At 30.1% G+C, this 22826-nt stretch overlaps 1 protein-coding gene across 3 annotated transcripts; it reads right to left on the bottom strand.

Annotated features, from left to right (window-relative positions):
- Positions 1-3585: 3585 nt before the first annotated feature.
- Positions 3586-21020, bottom strand: LOC145186123 (nucleolar complex protein 2 homolog). 3 transcript variants are annotated; one of them, XM_090096806.1, is made up of 17 exons: positions 20899-21020; positions 20583-20759; positions 20067-20197; positions 15627-15739; positions 14680-14900; positions 14224-14302; positions 12790-12900; positions 12590-12700; positions 12259-12447; positions 12036-12172; positions 5688-5799; positions 5242-5352; positions 4744-4845; positions 4471-4539; positions 4270-4344; positions 3945-4076; positions 3586-3809 (listed from the first exon to the last, which is right to left on the bottom strand). In XM_090096806.1, exons 2-17 carry the CDS (start codon positions 20744-20746, stop codon positions 3666-3668), a joined length of 2001 nt encoding a protein of 666 aa, XP_089952932.1. In that variant the 5' UTR covers positions 20747-20759; positions 20899-21020; the 3' UTR covers positions 3586-3665. The 3 variants fall into 3 exon arrangements, 2 of the variants coding, with proteins under 2 accessions (XP_089952932.1, XP_089952931.1); XM_090096805.1 differs by having other exon boundaries at positions 20583-20802; positions 20899-20970; XR_016455290.1 differs by lacking the exon at positions 20899-21020 and having other exon boundaries at positions 3630-3809; positions 5688-7196; positions 11842-12172; positions 20583-20837.
- Positions 21021-22826: the final 1806 nt, after the last annotated feature.

Genomic DNA, 22826 nt, shown 5'->3' with positions numbered 1-22826 from the left:
ATGCCCAGATTCCTTGTGCAAAATACAGCAGTTTAATAAAGATTTCATCTGCTTAAATAAGACAAACAGATTTCTTGTACAAAAAGTAGCAGTTTAAAAGTGGTTTCATCTGCTAAAATACGGCATAAACAACCAAAAATACTAAATTTTGTCTGAAGATAAGAGTTTGTTTATATTATAAAAAAGTCAATTTTTTTTAAAATAAAATTAGTAAAATTTGTCCGTATCAAGAAAAACTGATACAAGTAGGTTTTTTATTATAATATTGTAACAAAAACCTGACATGATGAAAAAAATGAAGAAATTTCTTATAGGAATAAATTAAAAAACTGAGAACCATTTTCGAAGTTATTTTTCGCAAGTCAATTTAGATAAAATGTAAGATCTTTTAAATGTAAAAGCCTATTTGAAATAACAGGTTAACAGAAAGAATATCAATAAAAAAGAGAAAAAGAGTTGCAACCTCTTACATCTTGATAATTTGTTTATTGAAAAAACATTTCTTAATTCCCACCGAAAACTAATTCGTATTTTACAACGCCTTTAAAGAAAGCGATTTTTTTAAAAAGCTTTTTAAATGAAAGGCTTGAAAAAGACTTCAATATCATTACAAAAACATGAAGCTGACATTACAAAAACATAAAACCTTTCTCTCTATTGAAAAAATGAACGAAGATCAAGATCAGGTTGACATTTTTAACGCCAAGGCCAAGGATCAAGCTCAAGGTTAGCACATTAAAGGTGTAGAACTTAATGCTGGGGCCAATGCTATAAACAATTCGAAGTTTTTTTCGAGAAAAAAAATCTTTCGTAAAAACGCAATTTTTCACGTACGAAAAAAAGTTCGTAATCTCGAAGAATTTATCGCTATTTGTATTTTTTTCGGCCATTGCTATAAAGCATAAAACGTATACGTCACTAAAATTCACGAACTTTTTTATCCGTAATACATAGTAGTTATATAATAGTAATTTTTATTGTAATTTTTATTTATTAGGCCTAATTAATGAATTTTATTAGTCATTAAGTATGCTGTGCTGTCTATTCTACTTTTATGAATATTTTTACATTCTAGTATTTGGTGTTTAAAAAAGCTGTGTAAAATTAAAGTAGGAACATGAATTTAATTTTTTCGGGCGAAGACTTAGATTTCGAAGTTGCAGAAAATTAGCTTCGCCACCGATTGCCTCGAGAGGTTGGTGTTTAAAACATTACTTAAAATTACTATATATATATATATATATATATATATATATAATGATTTTTTATCGAACAAAATCAGAAATCAAACTAAATAGGCGCAGAAATTATATTTTTGTTTTGTTTTTCAATATCATTTTAGTTTAATGGTCGCTTTTTTAACGAAGATGTTTCTGACAACGTTTTTCGAGAGCAGTATCGAGTCCCAAGAGCTGTATTAGATTTTTTAGAAACTAGGCTTAAAGATGATTTGCAACATTATACTAAGCAATTTGCAACATTATACTAAGCATTTCTTCATTTTATTGGCACAAATGTTTTTTTTCATGTTCTCAGAGACTGTCATGGAATCTCTACCAACACAATTTATCGTATTATACAGTGTAGGAGAAGCTATTTTCAATGTTAGTGTATTAAGTTAATAAAACTATTGGAAGTATATATATATTTACATATATATATATATATATATTTACATATATATAAAATTGATATATACTATACATTACATCATGTTATCACTGTTAATTTTATATACTGTAATATATCTCTGCTGTTTTTGAATAGAATGATTAAATTGCCATTATTATTACCCTTGTTATATATCATTAGTACTGTTAGTAGCTTACTTTACATTAGTTTATAACTATTTGTATATAAACTCGAATGTAAAATCTTTATTTAGAAATATGATTGATTGATTACATACTTATATTATGTTAATATATACTATATATTACATACTTATACTATAACATTTGTATATATATATATATATATATATATATAAAATATAATGTAGCAATACATATTTTTATTTAAATAGTTTGCTAATTAAAACATACTAAGCTTCCCAAGAAGAACCTCTTTGTTTTCTCTGATCTTTATTGCTAGTAACATTTTAAGTTCTTTAAACAGCATTTTATTTTGTTGTGTATTTGTGTATTATTTTGTTGTGTATTTGTGTATTATATGGCATATTTATCAACTCTTTATACTTTTCTTTAGTCAAACACTATGAAAAATTTGTTTAACCAGAATTACTATCGAAAACCTTCATAAATAAGTATGGAATTTTAAATTCATGCATGCATTGTTAACGAAGCACAACAAGGAACTGAATAATCGATTAAATGCAGATTTTAAGTAATTAGTTTATTATGAAGTTACCAAAATCCTTTTAAGCTTTATCTATAAAATATCTGCATAAAAACACAAACAAAGAATGTTCAATGATTTTGAAGCGCTAACGTTGTTCCAACAATGGCCGCCAAAAATCACGAAGAAAATATCTAAAATTGAGATCAAAAATCTATCTGAAGTTTTTTTTCGAAAAAACGCATTTTTTATCTGAAAAGGCGATTCCCTTGTTCGTTTATAGCATTGGATTTAATAGCGAAGTTTTTATCTTAAAAGCGGAGTTTTTTGAATGTTTATAGCAATGGACTTTTTTTTTCTTCGCTTTTTACGGTAAAAACTTCGTTTTTTATGTTTATAGCATTGGCCCCTGGTCTCGGTTCAAAACAAACACTAAGGACTTTAACTTTAAAGAAAAAGCCATTACAATAAAATCATTAGAAGATAAAAACAGGAATATGGTAGTATAATTTGTATATGAAAAAAAAATTGAAAGGTATATGAGAATGTAATTTTTTATTTATGTAAATATTCAATGGTTTAAAACAAGAATATTTTAAAAAACTTACTCGACGGTATCAGGATGTATAACTTTTAGAATCATTTACACTCTATGGTTTTATGATTTGATGATTTATTTACTAAGAAATGATTTATTTTTTTGTAAATACTTTATTATTGTATTTTAGCTAAAAAAATCAATCTATTTCTACAAGGTGGAACTCTTAATTCATGATGATAAAAATCCATGATGTTAAAATTATTGCTGAAAAATATTTAAGATAACTACTTTGTCTGCAAGAAAAAAAGGATAAAAAAACCACAAGGGTATTAATTCGATTTATAGGACAACGAGAGATGTCAATACAAGTATTAAAACCATTTGATACTAAGCATCATTCATAAAAAGAATGTTCATTACACTTAGATAATGCAACAAAATGTCAAATAACAAAACATTTGCAGGTATCGGTTATAGAAAGTGAAATTGTAAAAAATAAAAAAAAATTGCAGCTTAAATGACCAAAATTAAAAAAAAAAAAGAAAAAAAAGAAATAGCCTCCATTGACTATTCAAGTCAATGGAAGGTATACATAGATAACAAATAGTAGAACGTAGCAAGGTTTTGGTGTGGTCAAGTATATTTAAGTATATTCTGCAACAAATTGTGGCATGTTGCTGTTAAATTCGTGGATAGGTTTAAAAGGGTTTTATACCTGTGTGTTTATTGCTAATTAATACGCACAGTTATCGGGTAATTAACAAGCTTTGAAAACAATACAATTAGAAAATAGTCAAAAACTGTTTTTGATAAAAAAAAGTAAAATTTATTCTTCATTTTCACTACCACTATCAGAAAATTGAAAGTCTTCAATAATATCTTCCCCATTACCACTTTCGTTGCTTTTCTTTTTCTTCTCCAAAGGTGCTTTAACATCTGCTACAGTCTTCCTTTTAAGTGAAGTACCAGACTAAAATAAAAACAAAAAAACCAAAAAATATAAAAAATTGTACAAAAAGCTATTTATAAAAGTTGACTAGTAAAAAACGAATATATGAAACCTGAAAATGTGCATTTACTAATACTTTGTAAAAACAAACAAAACCTTTTTCTTAAGATCCAATCTGTCAGAAAACTGGCCGACAACTTTCTCAGCGTTGTTTTTCATTTTTTTCCAATTGTCGTAAAACTGCCGCAATGCATTATTCCTTCTGTTCTCGTCATTTTCCCATTTTTTCTAAAAGTAGGATAAGCTAAGAGTAAATGCTTATCAGTCATATATCACTAAAAACACGAAAAACGAATATTGTATAACCTATGTCTAATCAATCGCTATTTTTCGTGATAAAAAAGCTTAAATCGATAAATTTTGACTCATTTCAACAGTAAAAAATACCCAACTAATTGGATAAATAAATGGAAAATCGTACCACATCATCAATATCTTTTGGTGAGAAATTAACTTTACTGCGTGCTTTGCTAATCTCATCAGCGTGACTTTCAAGCTGAAAGAAGCAGCGTATAGATTGATGAAATCATTTTTTTGCTTGCAAAATGTGTTTTATAAAAGGAGAATATCTTGTGATGAAAATCTAATAGCAACTTTTTTACATTCAAGTAAAAAAAACTACCTTGTCAATGAGAACTTTCATATCCTTGCACAACTTTGGAGCTTTACTTTTTTTAACAAGACGTTTAACCTTTAAAATAAACATGCAAAAGAGGAAAATCAGCCACCATTTGATGCTTATGCTGACTTAATTTAACATGATCTTCATTTTTTTTGTTATAAGAAAAAGATTAACTATGGCATCCTCACTTTATAGAAAAAAAAAAAAAAGCTTTTTATTATTGGATTAGTGATTTTTAATTTGCAAAAACAAAAATGCTTCAAAGTTATTTACCCTTTGGCGAATCGGAAAAATAAGTTCTGGGAATGCAATCGAGCTTGAATAAATGACAAAATATTGAAGAAGCAACTCAAATGCAACATCTGTAGTAATATCCTGAAAAAGGCAAATATGATGTAAAATAATTTTTAAGCTGCAGTTAGTTCTGTGGTTTTAAAATAACATAAAAAACCAATTAGTATCCACGGGTTAAAATAAACTCACTTTTATGATAGAAAATCACACTCACAAAATTTTACAGATGAGAAACAAGATTTTTATGGTTTGTAAAATTTTGTGATTTTTAATCTGAAAGCCACTAAAATTTAAACTCAAAAAGTTAACTTTACAGTCACAAATTTTTTACTTTATTAAAAAAAACTGAAACTTATTTAAAAACAAAACTAGAAAATCTTTAGACGAGTTGCTCAAATATTTTAAACAAATGTCACTAACAGTTTTTACTATATACCATTATTATTAAATTATTGTAGTTCTTATATTAGAAATTACTTGAAAGCCTTTTGTTTGCAGCTGTGATTTGGAGAGTTTCAAGACACCATTGTAATCAGGAGGCTTTTCAGATGATTTTGGTTTCTTTTGAAACTCTTCAGATTCAAGCACCTAGATATAGAAACGTAAATACTTAAAGCACACTTTATTAAATGAAACATTTAAAGCACACAAACAATCAACAAAACTACTGTTACTATTAGGATACAAAAAGCAACTCACAAAACAAATGTCATCAATTTAAAAAGATTTAAATCAACATAATTGTTTAAAAAAGATGTTTATAAGAATCAATTAGGATTAAAAGTAATGATAAAATTTACAATCAAGCTAAGTAAAATAGAAATCTATTGGGAAATTTTATAAAGCCAGCAATGTAGCCTTTCAATTAATTTTTTTCTCTCAGAAAAATGGACTATTATTTAAACAAAAAAATAAAAAAAAACCTCCAAGATATAAGCAGCTGTTGGTATATAAAGATTGCTCTTCTCTGATATCAAATTTAGTGATTCAATGCATTTGAAACGAATAGGGTAATACCTAGCTGATGGAATAAGCCTAATGTAAATTCAAAGAAAAAAATTCATCTGATTTCACTGAACATTGGTTCATTTAACTAAATCTCAAAAGAGTTTCATAATCAAATAATATTTGAGGTTTGCTCAATGACTCCACATTTTATATAAGAATTATGGGTTGCTCAATAACTCTACATTTTATTTATTATTGGATTCAATGAGATGTGAATGAAAGCAACAAAAGAAACAGTGAATTTTGGTTACAAATCTACTTATGGCAATACACTATTAACACTATACTTATTTACAATATTTAGTTTTGTTAGATATTGTACTCTAGCACATGATTGCAAATTATTTTCAATTAATTTGTGAAACTTTTGAATTATTTAGGGTGTGGAAAAATATTTTTATGATTATTAAGAGTACAACTGTCTAGTAACTTTTGACTTGGGACATCTTTCATTTCAAAAAACCAAAGGTGTTGTTGCTTCTATCAAACTTATAAACGATGCTGTAGAGTGCTCAATTGCACTGTCAATTATAAAACATAAACTACATTTGGATAAGTTTCTGCATTATTAATGCAGAAACTTATTCAAATCCTTGAGAACAAATTGCAAAAACATCCTTGTGGCATATGCTCCTTGTAGCTTTGCAAGTTTGAAACAAGTTATTTTCATTTTTCATTTTGATGTTTGTATTGATATTTATTTGAAATAATTGCTAATTAGTATACATTAAGCATATGCATACCATCTTTACTGTTTAATTTCACCACCATTGAGCAGCCTCTGAATATCAAAATATGAATGCGAAAATCTGCATACAAATTAGCTTCCATTAGAGAAACAAAACTTAGATAATAAAAAAGTTTTCTTCTATTTTTCTCTTCTAAATATAAAATCAATTGAATGTATACTAGACAAAATACATACACTCACTTGAAATAAATGTTTGAAAAACCTTTTTTGTGTAATGCGGCTATTATAATAAGTTACAAAATGAATCAAATTCTTTTCACTTATATAATTAGGTCTACTATGTTGATTGTAAAAATCTTTTATCTTGAGTTTGTAATCTGACATGGTATATAAAATGACCTGCTGTTTTTTCACTTAGTAGAATTTTAGCAATAAATAATTGTTATATAAGTTGAGAGTTGTTTTCCTTAAACTTTTTTAGTTCTTTACAAAATATCATTTTTTTTAAAAAAAACCAAAAAAAAAAACAGGTAGTTGCATTACATCATTTTTGCTATTAAACGACATTTTTGCTATTAAACTACATTATGCTGTAAAAGTAAGTTAAAAGAGTATCACTTCTGCTATCAAAATAGTGGAAGTCTTCTTGATTGGAAGTTCTACTGACACCAAAAAAGTTTATGAGCTCAAGAGTAATTTAATCTTAAATATTACTGAAAAGTCTACATTGCAACTTGTTATGTTTCTTAACAGATCCAAAGAAAAGTTCGATTTCAGTATAGCTTTTATTTTTGATTTAAGAATACCAATACAATAATATCACAAACTTAATATTTATAGTAAAATAGAAAGTTCCTAGAAAGATACAGAACATTCTGGAACGTTATTATATATCTAGAGGGTTCTATGGAAGATTCTCGAATGTTCTGTTGTATCTAGAAAGTTCTAGAATGGACCGTAACATCTCCTCGCCAGCTTGGTTTTACGGAGAGCAAGCGTTTTGATTATTCTTTGATAGGCATCTACTAGATCGTCTTGTTTTGACTTGTTTTTTATCTTGACCAGTCGGCTCACACGACAACAAATCGGGCTGTACTATTATTGACTCCTCCACCTCCCCGGAGTTGTAGCGATGCCTGAGTTGTTCAATATGACGATGCCAGACTAGACCATCAGGCTCTGTCTTCACTATGACAGATCGAGGACCGCATACTTCAGTGACAATAGCCGTAATCCATTTTGAGTTGTAATCATTACTTGAGCTAAAATATCTGGCATAAACCAAGTCTCCCACTGAATATTTTACAACTTTGGAAGAGTCCATAGATTGCTTTGATTGTTGTAAATGAACAGGGGATGGCAAAAGCAGATCGATTTGCGCCCGAATTTGTCTGCCATTGAGTAATTTGCTAGGAGGCGATCCATTTGCTAAAGGAGTTCGGCGGTAGACCATGAGAAATTCCTGAAGAGCATTCTTAGGAGGTAGGTTTGATTTCTTCATGGCTTTTTTGAAAGTTTGAACTAGTCGTTCGGCAGCACCATTTGTGGCGGGGTGATATGGAGCACCTTTGAGCAGGACAATACCTCGACTATTACACCATTCTAGAAATTCCTGAGAAGTGAATGAGGAATAGTTCTGAGAAGTGAATGAGGAATAGTTATCGGTAAATAGAGCATGTGGATAACCGAAGTGTGCAAAATCTTCTTCCAGTAAATCAATGGTAGATTTGGCACTAATAGAAGACGTAGGATGAATACATGGATATTTAGATAGAGCATCAATCATGATAAGCCAATTAGTACCCATGAAATTGATTGCATGATCAAGATGTAGACGACTCCAAGGGCGTTCTGGTAGCATCCATGGATGGACTGCTGGTTTTGATGGAAGGTTCTGATTTTCCGCACAGGTAGTACACTGGTGTGCTAGATTAGTGATAGCTGAATCAATGCCTGGCCAATATACGGCAGATCGTGCGAGTTGTTTCATTCGTTGAATGCCGAAATGACCTAGGTGCAGTATCTTCAAGACTTGATCTTGAAGAGTTTTGGGGACGACAACACGTGGACCATAGAACAAGCATTTGCCTGAAACTGAGAGAGCTTCGGAAAGTTTTTGGAATTCCCGTATACGAATTCATTATTGTCGGATTCGACCCAACCATCTCGAACATTGCGAATAACTGCAGCGATGACAGGATCTTTGCTCGACTCGCGGACCAAGATATTCGGATCATGCATATTGATTTGACGACTAACGGTTTTCACCGCACAAATCATTAAATTTTCTTCACTACTTTCCTCCCCATCGAAAATGCGATCATGGTCAACCGGTAATCGACTGAGCGCGTCAGCGTTGCCGTGTTCAGCTGTCTTACGAAACTCGATTTCATAATTGTATTGGCTAAAAATTAAAGCCCATCGAGCCAGTCTATTTGCTGCCATAGCTGGAGTAGCCTTTGTTGGACCAAATAGAGCCAGTAGTGGTTTATGATCAGTGACGATGGTAAAACGACGACCAAAAAGAAATTGATGAAACTTTTTTAAGCCAAAAATTATTGCCAATGCTTCTTTGTGAATTTGACTGTAGCGACGTTGACAATCAGTCAAAATCTTCGATACATTTGCAATTGGACGTTCAGAGCCATCTGCTAATCGATGAAACAATATGGCACCAATACCAACTTCTGAAGCGTCTGTTGCCATTCCTAACGGTTTCGAAGGATCGAAGTGAGTAAGAACTGGATCAGATGATAACAACTGTTTCACAGCTTCAAAAGCTGACTGTTGTTCGGATGTCCACTGCCATGGTACATCTTTCTTAATTAGACGATAGAGCGGGTCTAATGTCATAGACAAATTTGGAGGAAGAAATTTGCCGTAAAACTGTACTTGACAAAGAAAAAATCGCAGCGTATTAACGTCCTTAGGAACTGGCATAGCCAAAACAGCATCAACTTTGTTACCTTTAGCAATACCTTCCGAAGATATTATATGACCAAGATATTCGATCGAAGGACTAGCGAAAATACATTTTTCTAGACGACAGCGTAGTCCGTTTTTGCTTAGTCGTTGTAGAAGACCACGCAAGTTGGAAATGTGATCGGCTGCGTTGTTGCCACTGACGAGAATATCATCGAGATAGACAGCTACACCAGGTAGATCACTTGTTAATTTATCAATTGTCTCTTGAAAGTACCCCGGTGCTGAAGTGATTCCAAATGGAAGACGTAGCTGAAGAAGTACACCAGTATGTGTACTGAGAGCCAGTCGTCTCTGAGAAATTGGACCCAAACGAATTTGATTATAAGCGTCAGCCAGGTCAATTTTTGTGTATCCATAACCGTCACGCAGTTTACGCAACAGGTCTTCTGGCAACGGCATTGGGTAGCGATGAGGTTCTAGCTGAGTATTAATGGAGACTGAATAGTCGCCACAAATTCGAATCTTTCGTTTTGTTTGTCCCGGAAGCGCGGTCTTTTGAATTGGAACCACAGGTGTACCTTCGTCGTTGAATTGAGTACGTTTCCAAACACCATGCTTGATACCAGCTTCGTAAGCGTCAACCAGATCTTCTTGAATAGCGAAAGGTACAGGTCTTGGACGGCAGAAGATAGGCTTGTAGTCAGGCTTGAATTTTATTTCAAGTTCAAAGTCTTTCAAACAACCCAATTCTGGTTTAAACAGGTCTGGAAACTCAGAACATAGAATTCTGCACCTTTGTTGGAGATCTGTGTCAGGTTTGAGATGCTCAAAGACCTTAGCCACAGTACTCTTGGATGATTTCTTAATCTTTTCATCAACTGAAAGATCAAGTAGTCGAATACCCGATCGGCCAATAAGATTTAGTCCAGGAACAGAAGTTACGTGGAACCAGATCTTGCAACAGGTTGTTGGAGCTTTAACTGATAATTCAACTTTCCCTAGTATCGGAAGTTGATGCTTGCTTGCTGACTCGAATTGTAAATCCGACGATTGAAGATGTGGTTTACCCAAACTTTGCCATAAAGTATGGGTGATGAAATTGGCGGGAGCTCCAGTATCGAGTTCGAATCTTATCGAATGCCCATTGATTTGGAGATTTTGTGTAATTTCATCATCAACATTGATTTGGTTGACTTGGCGAAGTGCTTTAGTCTGTCCATAAATGAATATAGGCTTGACCGTCTTTCGGGATTCAGCTTTTTTCTTGAAACAAACTGCTTCAATGTGACCATTTTTATCACAAAAATTACATTCGGCGTCCTTGAAACGGCAATTTTTGCGTTCATGGGTCGATTTGCCACAACTTCTACAAGCGGTTGACTCAGTCTGAGATTTGTTTTGTCGAGGAGCTGAGGATTTGGATTCCGATTTATGTTGCCCCAACTTATTGATTGGGAGAGACATCGGAGACTTTGAGGGACCAACGGCAGTTTCCTTGGCTACCTTGGCGGCCTCCTCGGTTTCGGTTGCTATTTCTACCGCCTTGGCGAAAATTAGATCTTCATTTTTGCACTTGAAAAGAGCTTTGAGCACTGCTTCATTTTTAATAGAGCAGATAAAATGTGTTCGAAGAGCTTCATCCAGTGGATTTGTGATGTTAGCAAAGTCGCATGTTGCAGCCAATTGTCGAATTCGAGCAACCAGTTGTGGAATAGATTCACCTTGATTTCGACCAATGCTTGACCAAAATTTGAATCTTTCACGAACAAGAAATTTGGTTGGATTGTATTGTTCTTTCATGAATTGAGCAATTTGATCATACGAAAGATGGTTGACTGTCAAAGGAGTCTCTTGTTGGCTTGCAAGATTGCACAACTGTTTGTAGATGACTGGAGTTTGACAACTGAGAAAATAAGCAGCTTTGTTATTTCTTGTTATACCCCGAGCTTTAGCGAATGTTTCGAATCTTTCCTGATAGTCGACCCATAATTCAGCTGTTGAATCAAAAGCAGCAAAATCTTGAGTGACCTTTGATTCATTGGCTTCAAGCAGTTTGACAATGGCGTCTTGTTGCTCTTTGATTTGTCGCTGTTGTTCGGCTAGTTGTCGTTGACTAGCTTCTTGCAGCTTCTGCATTTCTGCCAATATCGCTACCAGAGTAGCACCGTGTTTTTCTTCCATAAGTAGTTTTTAGAAAATAGAGAGATCTTCGTCGCCAAAAATCTGTTATGTTTCTTAACAGATCCAAAGAAAAGTTCGATTTCAGTATAGCTTTTATTTTTGATTCAAGAATACCAATACAATAATATCACAAACTTAATATTTATAGTAAAATAGAAAGTTCCTAGAAAGATACAGAACATTCTGGAACGTTATTATATATCTAGAGGGTTCTATGGAAGATTCTCGAATGTTCTGTTGTATCTAGAAAGTTCTAGAATGGACCGTAACACAACTGTGATTATTGATAGATGTCAAAGTATTTTTGTTTTTGTTTTGTTTTACCAAATGGCAACATCCTCTGTTTTATCATGTTTTTTTGGATATGGAACATTTTAAAAATTGATTTTGAAAATAATAATAATAAAGATTCAATATAAGTTCATTTTAGTCACATCATGCAGGTTTTTAGAATTGTTGAGCATACCTAATTACTCCAAGTATAATTTGCACAACCGGATATATTAAAGGCTTTATTGTATCCCCACCAAGCTCACTAACCACTTGTGCCCATAGTTGCAAACAACTAATAAACTGCCAATTGTATACTGATTGAATTGCATCCTTTGCATTAGAAAAACAAAGATTTGAATACTTTCATTAAAAAAAATGTTTGTTGAACTTTAAGTTGAACTAAAGAATATTCATACTTTCTTCTTTATTGTAACTGCATTTCGCAGATGTATAGCTAGCTGCCGAATGTAAACAAAAGCATGGCGGTACGTAGCATTTTCATTTAATGCAAACATTTCAACTAAAGAATTGCGCATAAATATAATCAATGGCTGAGTTTTCAGAGTGATAAACTTTGAATTGCGGACAAAGCTAAGGTACATTTTCTGGAAAAAATAAATACAAAAATACAGGTACTGAAAATTATCAACTCTTTAGAGAAAAAAACCAGATTTAAATTGATATTTGTTATAACAATACAATATTATTAGTAAAACATTTCTCTACATTTTATTGGTAAATGATTACCTTTAAAACAAATTCAAACAAATTTGGAGAAACAAGAGTGATTTTTCGAATGCACAAAAACGCAAGTACTCTAGCATGCTCTTCACCAGTTGACCACATACGAGTAAGTCTCTGTAAGAAATATAAGAAATTTAAAAAAAGCTAAATGTTATCACTGTTTTGATTATCATTGTCATCATACTCATCGTTGAAGACTCTACCTTTAAGAACATCTTTGTGATTTTAGGGAAACAAGCATAATAAGGGCACAGCAATTGACAGTGGTGTAAAACCACTGATAGCACAGTAGAATCTGTCAGTTGGCGTAAAACCTAAATTAAATACATAAAAATATCAATTTAAAAATGTTTGATTTAGGAAAAGCAGTACCAAATCATATAAAAATCATATAAAAATCCCAAATGACAAAAAAATTTCCAACACCAACATTTATGAAATTAGTAGAATGGGTTGACAAAAATCTCAGAATGCTTAACAAGGCTAGACAAAAAAAAAATATTTCCTGAGATTTTGTTGAGAAAAACAAATTCATATTTTACATTTGTTTAAACTATCTAATAAAGATAATCATCATTATAATTTTAAAATGGTGACTATTTTATTTTTAAATTTATCATTAAATTTAAATTTATGTTTTTTAAAAATGTTTTTTTAAAAGTTATTACTGGAGATGAACCAATAAAACTTTTAACTGTTAAATCAACTGTTAATTCAAAACTTTTCATCAAACAATTTAAAAACAAAAAAAACAAACAAAAAAAAACAAAAACAAAAAGACAAGTCAGCAATAGCAAACTGAGACTTATTGATTAGAGATAATGCTTAGAGCAATAATCTTAACCCCCCATCCTTCCCCTAAAATTTAGCAAAAACAAATATTTGGGCTTCTAAAAACATGCTAATAAAAAAATTGGGTTAAAAAATGCCAAGTTTTTTTGATTCTTAAAAGTCTTAATCAGAACAAAGCTTCAATCCTAAAGCTGTTACAGAAACAAGTAATTTGTGGACCAAATATCAAACACCAACAAAATATCAAACACCAACAAAAACATCTAGAAAACTTAAAAAGCGTATTACAACACAAAAATGATATGGATTTATTGAGTTTCTTTAAAAATATCAAAGAAAAAACAAAACAGTTTTATAAAGGGATTAAAAGTAAAAATCCTTTCCCTATTGCATTTTAAAACAACTATAAAAAAAAAGGAAAAAAATCACTTTAATTTTGAGAAATTAAAATTTTTAGAACTTTAATTTCTCAAGATTAATTAATAATTTTTTTATTTTCTTTGAATATTACTTATAAAATGACACAAACAAATAATTTAAAATGATCATACGTTCAAGGGTAAATAAACATAAAAAAAAAATTACAAAAACAAATGATTTTTAGCTATGCTTGGTACACTACAGAAAATATTGAAAGAAATCTTTTTGAAGATCTTTTTGGTTTTAATAATAAAAACCATTTTGAATGTGCCACCCATTTTGAATATATATCATCCATAAGTATGCCTCACAGTCTTTCTTAATAAATTAGCTCAAATTACCAAAAAATTCTATCTGCCAAAAAGAAAAAAAACAAACCAAAAAAAAACATGAACAAATTTTGGAAATACAATAACAGAACTCACTTGCAAAATATCAATCAAGTATCTTTTTACAGTAACTTTGATAGTTGACCAGTGTTTACTTGTAGATGGTAACTGAACCCTATGTATTATGCATAAACTATATCAGTTGATATTCTTTCCATTTTGCAGCAATATAGATTGGTGAAACTTTAAGCATTTATTAAATGATTAAAGTTTAACTAGATCAAATTTTGCAATAAATCTTAAATGTTAAGAAACATAATATAAATATTAATAAAAATTTAAAAATCTATTTCTTATTAAATTTTTGTGCACCTTAAAGAAATCAAAATTTTGATAAAAGTAGTAGACTAAAAGCAAAATTTGTAAAACTTAAATTAATGGCACAGCATCTAAAACTGGGTAAATATTTATAGTATGCTGTTTAATAATGAAAAAAAAAAATAAAGGAACAAATTAATCATAGAACAAAATTCATAATTTAAAAAAAGTTACTTATTAGATTTCTTTTCTTTTAAATAATTAAGATGTTTTGCAAGTATTTCAATAAAATGATTCAAACACATTGCCACTATACTGTTGAACATACTGCTACTAACAACATATTTAGTTTTTTTCTTTTTAACTTGATCATCCTCGACATCAAGAGGTGACATTGCTTCAACAGCAGAATGAAATGCACGTAAAACTGCTTTCAAAGATTTCAATGATTTTTTCTAAATATAAAAAAAGTTGCAACCGTTTATTGCACACAATATTTTCTACTTCTGCTGTGAGCACTAAAACCTTTTTTTTGTTTAGCAATGAATTGAATTATTCAAACACATTAAAAATTGTAGGAGCACTGAAATTATTTTAAATTTTTGGCTCTTAAACTGACACACTACAACTGTTTAATCAATTTTTTTGTAATCAATAACATATGAACTGCATTTTGTATATTAAAAGATGCTTGTTTATCAAAAAGCAAGTTAGTCAATGTCTTACTAATCATTCTTATTAACAATAATTTCTTTTCATAATGGCTGACACTAAATGCAGTATTTTTAAAGATAAGCCTCAATAAATTGTGGTAACAACCAAATTACAAAAAAATTATCTAAGTTATTACTTTACTGTAATTGTGGCTCCTGGTTGGTTCTGATTCCTTTTGGATTTTTCTTAACAAGATATTAAGGAGAAGTAGCTAAGTACATAGGCGCCGAGTTAATGGGGGCAACAGGGGCAGTGCCCTCCCCCAGGAAAATTATACTAATAATACATTATCACGGATTATCTCCTGGGCAAATAGATACTCTTGCCCTCATGATAATCTGTGATAATATATTATTAGTATAAATTTCCTAAAGGGGGGGGGGGGGGGACTGACCCTGTTGCCCCCATGAAATCAGTGCCTATGGCTAAGTTTTAATAACAATAAAAGTAATTTTATATTTTGTGACCTCAAGACCTTTCTTCCACATTTCTATTTTCTCTGGAGTTACAATAATTCCTTCTGGGATACTGACTGGTTCATTCATTTCAGTTTGAACTTCTTCATTTTGCTGCTCCTCATCTAAACTCAAAAAATGTTGGAACTATATATATATATATATATATATATATATATATATATATATAAAGATAACATTGCAGGACAAAAAAAGAGTTCAGGATTCTTCTTCTTTGTTTTGGCAAATATTGATATGTGAATTTCATTACAAACTAAAGTTGAAATTAAATAATATGATCACAGGAAGAAAAAAATGCTATCATTCAAAGGTTAATTTTACAATGTTTTTACAAGGTTTTGAGTTTGATAATTTAGACATTATACAGATTTGCTACTTAACATTTGAACTAAAATTCAAAATCAGCTGTTATTTTAGTGAACTGGAACATAAATTCTTTTAATAAAAACTATAAGATGATTTCTTAGGAAATCTCACATTTAAATTCTAAAGAAAGAATACTATAAAAAACTTATGTTTTGTTACATTTATGTTTTGAGCTTTTGTAGTGGAATTTTGAATTTGATAAAATTTGGTAAAAAAAAAATTTCAAGATGTTTAGTCATTCTTTGGTTGTCTACACAATAAAAACAAACAAGCTTAATGTAAATGAATGAGAAAGCCAATCAGAAGATTGTCCTCAAAAGGTGGTTTAAAAGAATGGTCAGAACACCCACCACCTCCTTTCATTTTAGGTGCCAGTGAACCACACGAGTATATGACCTGATCTGAATGTAAATCTAAATCATTATCACACAACTTTTTGACAACTCCATGTTGCAGCACCTTTCTCTAAGCCAATAAATATTCAGAAATAAACTCATATAATGATACTTTATGGTATTAACGTTTTTTACTCTTAGGTAATTTTACTTTGTGGTAATTTTACTTTGTGGTAATTTTACTTTGTGGTAATTTTACTTTGTGGAATTGGTTTTAAAACTTCTTAAGAAAGTCTGAAAACCTTTTAAGTCTGAAAATAGAAAATAAACATGTATAATATAATTAATCAAAAAATAAAAAAATAATTTCTATACGACGACAACTATTTAATAATTTAATGTAAAAATAATTCATAGCTATTCAATTATATACAAAAAAAAAAAACAACAACTTAAGAATATTAAAATGAGTGGATATTCAAAATTTAAAATCATACATTAGTAAACTTGAGCAAAAGTATCACTAAAAATTCAATGTTGTTTAGTCTTGAGTAATAAAATTTGCAGAAACTCAAATAATAATTAATTTTAAATATATATTATTTATAATATAACAAATAATAATTAATTTTAAAACAAGTTATACAAGTAAAAAAAAACCATATTTGACATTTTAAAACAAGTTATACAAGTAAAAAAAAACCATATTTGACATTTTAAAACAAGTTATACAAGTAAAAAAAAACCATATTTGACATTTTAAAACAAGTTATACAAGTAAAAAAAAACCATATTTCTATTAAAAGATTTCTTTACAAAATTTTTGTTCTTGGATTGTACTTTGATCAAATAAATTACAATTAAACAATGGAACAGGATTGTGTTTTTTAAAAATTTAGATTATAAACAATCTTCAAATTTAAAAACTCTCTTTTTATTTTTTATTTTTATTATTTTATTTTGTACTTTGTAAACATCAATTTTATTTATCATTTTGATATATGTTTGTTTTTGGATACACTTACAAAGTCCTTTTTCCTGGCAATTGCTGACAGAACTGATCATTATAATAAAAGCTTTCCACTTTACCCATGACATCTGGGTTAATTCTAACAATATTAGTTTTTTCTGGAAGTGCTAATATCCCCTTTTTAGCTCTAAGCTCTTAACCTTTTTCAGAATTACAAAAACAAAATGGCAAAATAACTACAGAAAAGCCCTGAGCATTTTATATGTATGTATGTATGTATGTATGTATGTATGTATGTATGTATGTATGTATGTATGTATGTATGTATGTATGTATGTATGTATGTATGTATGTATGTATGTATGTATGTATGTATGTATGTGTATATATATATATATATATATATATATATATATATATATATATATATATATATATATATATATATATTCAATGTATACACAGTGTATCCCAAAAATAACTGAACTTCATATTTAAATCATTTAACATGCAGCACCATCCATTGATAATTTGCAGCATGAAAAAGATACATTCATCCTCTTTCAAACGCACCTACATTCATGTAAATTGGATGACAGATGTGAAAGTTACAGCCATTTCAATGAAAGAAAAACGCGTCCTAATGTTACAAAACGAAAATGGAACAAAGAGCAAATATAAAATTTTGTGTTAAACTTGAAAAAAAATTTGCTGAGACATACGAACTGATGAAAAAAGTTTATGGTGATGATTGTGTGAGTCGTACTCAAGTTTATACGTGGTTTACACAATTTAAAAATGGTTGTGAGGATTTAAATGACGATCTGAGGCCAGGTCGTCCAGAAGCTAGTAATCATGCTGAATTGGTGGAAAAAGTCCGTGAAATCATTGGTATTGATGCAAATTTTACTACGAAAATGTTGGTTGAGGAATTAAATACAAGTAAAAACACTATTTGGAGAATTTTAACTCAAGACTTGAGTAAAAGAAAGGTATGTGCGCATTTTGTTCCACATGAATTAAATGAAGACCAAAAAATCGCTCGTGTGGAGCATTGCAAAGACATTGTTGAAACTGTTGAAAACGCTCCAGACTTCCTTGATTCGATCATAACTGGTGATGAGTCATGGTGCTTTAAATATGACCCTGAAACTAAGCATCAATGTGCTGAATGGAAGTCCAAAGGCGAGCCAAAACCAAAAAAATTGCGTTTCCAGAAGTCTCGAATCAAGACAATGTTGATTACTTTTTATGATTCGAAGGGTATTGTCCACAAGGAATTTGTTCCAGAAGGTCAAACTGTTAATGGAGAATACTATTTAGGCATTTTAGATCGTTTGAGGAAAAGAATTTGTCGTGTTAGACCTGAATATCCAGCAAGAAAATAACTGTTTTTATTGCACGACAATGCACTGCCTCACAAGACCAAAAAAGTGAATGAATTTTTGATGAAAAAACGGATTTCTCTCATTAACCATCCTCCAAATTTGCCTGATCTATCACCATGTGACTATTTTCTATTTCCAAAACTAAAAACCAAGATGAAAGGAGCATTTTATGATGATATCCCAGCCATTTAAGCAGCTGCAACCAAGATGCTGAAGAACATTCCTACAAATGACATAAAAAAATCTATGGATGCGCTGGTTGATCATGCCAAACGTTGTATTGAGTCTGATGGAACCTATTTTGAATAAATAATAACTTTCAATAATGATATAATGTGTGTTTTATTTTATATCCAAAAAGTTCGGTTATTTTTGGGACATGCTGTATGTGTGTGTGTGTGTGTGTATATATATATATATATACAAGCAGGAGAAGTTGAAAAGAAAAGAAGGATGCATATGAAAGAAAAAGAAATCTTCATGCATCAAATGGTACTCAATGCATCAGCATTTTCCATGGTGTAACTCAAAAGAAAATTATTGAAGAAGGCTTTAAAAAACTTAACAACAAATGTTGATTGTGAATTTCTACTCTCTGCATGTAATAAAACAGCATTTGAAGACAAGCTCATTCAACCTCCAAGATTCAAATCTGCTATATGATATTCACTGTTAAGGAAACTTATCAAAAATATAAAAACCTTAATCCTGGTGATCAGATTGGATTATCAAAGTAAAATTTGACCAGATCAATTCAGTCAAAATCATGTATACTAATTATTATTTAACTTTTTTATGAACTAGGCTAATAAAAAGAATTGTGTTGTTTAACATTACTAACTTATGCAAATTAATAACAATTACAAAAAACTTGCAACAACACAAAATTCTCTCAAAGACTTCTAAATAATACTAGTTTCTAAAAAATTACTAGTTAATCCAAAATTAAAAAGTCCTAGAAATCCTAAGTAGAATGTTTGTATACCTTGCGATTATCTATTGCCTTGCTATTGTCTTGTCTTGCTATTATAGCAATTATTTAATAAATAAAAGGAAAAAAACAAACCAAAAAAAAAACAAAAAACAAAAAGCAAAAAAAAAATGTCACTTAAATGATGATTGGTTTTGACAAAAAAATACTTTGAGAAGTTCATGACCTATGTATATACAATAGGTCCATGAGGCAAGACACTCAAAAACTTCAGTTCATGAAAGAGTCATACAACTGAAACCATGTAAACTTCATTTTAAAATTTAGCTGGTTTGTTTGACATAAATAGTGAGAAAATTACTGAAGATATTTTGTTTTGAGACATCCTAATGAACAGAGTTCCTTATATGTATATGAAACAAAAATTAAAATATTACTTACCCAGCTCTCCTTCTACATCAGAATCAGAAAATTCTAATAGTTGCTCATCATTTTCTTGTAAGAATTTATAAAACTCTGGATCTTTTTCTTTTAAACGATTTAGTTGACTTTTATGGGATTTGGAAACATTTCTAAAAGTAAAGCAACAACAAAGTTTAAATTATTCAAAACAATGATGTGTGTGTGTGTGTGTGTGTGTGTGTGTGTGTATATATATATATATATATATATATATATATATATATATATATATATATATATATATATATATATATATATATATATATATATACACACACACATATATATATATGTATAAAAGCTCATACTTAAAGTTCAAATTCTTTAACTTTGGCAAGAACTGAATTTCTTTTGTCTTTCATTTTAAAAGATTTTATATTTATGTTATTGTAAAAAACCAATGGTAAAGTACTAACACAATTTCATAGATATATAAACAGAATTTAGAATTGCCTCAACTTTACAAATGCTCGGCATTTATTTATATATACATACTTTTCGTCTTTTAAATTGTCTTTTTTTTCCCCAGTATTATTGGATTTTGTTTCCCCTTTTACATTTTTTTCTTCTCCTGAAGAGGAATCTGAATCAAATGCATGCAGCATGAATTCATCAGCTGACATATCTTTCATCTTCTTCTTTTTTTCTTTGGTAGACATTTTTTTTCTGAAACTTGATTTGTAATTATGAAAGATTTGATTTATTGATATATGAACTTAAAATAGAAAAAGGTAAAAATAGAAATTCTCTTTAAAGTTTTATAAAGTCCTAACTAAATTATTGGGAGAAAAGAACAACATCATTTTGAAACCTTTTCTTTCCACGTCCTTTCTCTCTTTTTAAATATTAGAAATAATTCGCATATACACGCGGTTTCAGAAAGAAAACTTTTCGGAAATCAAAAGTATTGTTTCCGCAAGGGCCTGTCATTTCGAAAGCACGGTTTGTAAATTTGGGACCGTAATACCCAATGATATATTATATATACTAGATGTCTAACTTCGATCCGAAATGTGAAGCCGTGGGAGCCATTTCTAATTCGGGTAAAAACTTGCATTTTTAACTTTTATTTCGCACGTCGGATATAGTTTTTGCCCTTATTACAAATGGCGGATATAGTTTTTGCCCTTATTACAAATGGCGGATTCAATTTGTAAACAAAAAAAGTGGCTTCACTTTTCGTCAAATAGAATCCCGCAAGTTAGACATCTAGTATATATAATATATCATTGGTAATACCAATACAAGTAAATTAGGAAGGATTTTAAATTTATGGAGTAAAAAAAAAAAGTACTTTTTAGTCTTAAAGTTTTTTTTCAATGGACCATGTTATAAGTAAATTAAATATAACTATTTAGGGGTCAATACTTGGTCTACACTTAAATTCTATAAAATAAGATTTTTAGTACATAAAACAGAAACTCTGATGGTAAAGCAAAAGTTGCACCTCAACTTTTCAACTTTGAGACAATTGCAATCAAACCGCTTAAACGTTTTTCTATTGTCTGTGAATACTTGATTGGTAAAATTTCGAAACTCAGAGAAAAAGAAAAGTATTCACTGAGCAGAGTTCAAGACTCAGCACCAAAATTTACACAGCAAACCTCGAAAACTTCCAAAAAAACTTTACACTAAGTACCTATTAACTATTTGCTGCGGACTTCCTTACTACCACACTCCTGAAAATTGAAGAAGAATGGCTGCTACAGATCCCATTGGAGTAGAACAAGTAACAACAGCAGTTTTGGCATCAAAAGCTGGATCTCTCAATGGTACAATATGGCTCAGTAAACCAGGTGGAAAGCTTTTAGCTTTAAGAAAAGGTATTTCAATTTAACTTTTTTTTAAAAAACAAAATACTGCACTGCAAATTTTTGTAGCTATGAGTTAGTTTAGTAAAAAATTTTTAAGTTAGAGCGTTGTTAGCACAGCAGCTGTTTAAAGAACCAATAACAACGGAAAATATGGTGCACATTCAGAAGAATACTGGGCTCTCAAATAATCAAATAAGACAACTAGGATAAGCTCTGAACCAAATCAGTCCAGTCAGATTTGTAGAACCAAATTTTCAGCCCTATCATGGAGTAAACTACAATGGACTGTATGAAATTTTTAAGAGGTTTAAACAATTTTCAAGTGCTTGCTGCATGCCAAAAATATAGCCAAGCTCATGGCTTCATCTAAACGCTTTTACTTTTTAAAGATGTTATTGCTGCATGCAGTGGAAATATTTGGTATTCCTGTAATTAATCCAAGATTTTAAAGTTCAAACAAAGTTACCTTAATCTTTCAGTTTCAGTTGCACCTAAAACACATGCAGTATTTTTTCATGGCCCACAGCTCATCAACTGAAAGAAAACTCCTCTGGGTCTCTTAAGTGAGCAACAGAGGCTCTGCATTCAAAACTCAAAGTTCATTGGAAGAAATTCAAATGTGATTTATCCCAACTATGTAAATCAACTATGCAAATCAACTTTAAAGAATGTTTTGATTACAACAGCAACAAAATATAAATTTGTAACTAGAAAATTTTGCTACAGACTTAACATAGGAATATTATATTTTTCATCTCTTGAAAGCATCAAAACGAGTTACTGAAGAATTCAAAATTTGAAACTGAATCATTGGAACCGAATCAATAAAGTAAAAGTAAAAAAGAAAATCTTCTAAATTAAATTCGCAACACTTTGTGTTTTCTGAAAAAATTTCTGTGTTTTGTACTTAAAACAGGTGGCCTTA

This window comes from Hydra viridissima, unplaced genomic scaffold, assembly GCF_058129835.1.
Source record: "Hydra viridissima isolate aposymbiotic clone 2 unplaced genomic scaffold, HvirCarnegie_v1 scaffold_9, whole genome shotgun sequence".
NCBI lineage: Eukaryota > Metazoa > Cnidaria > Hydrozoa > Anthoathecata > Hydridae > Hydra > Hydra viridissima.
The sequence above is the reverse complement of the archived record's forward strand: the minus strand, read 5'-3'. Positions and strand labels throughout refer to the sequence as shown.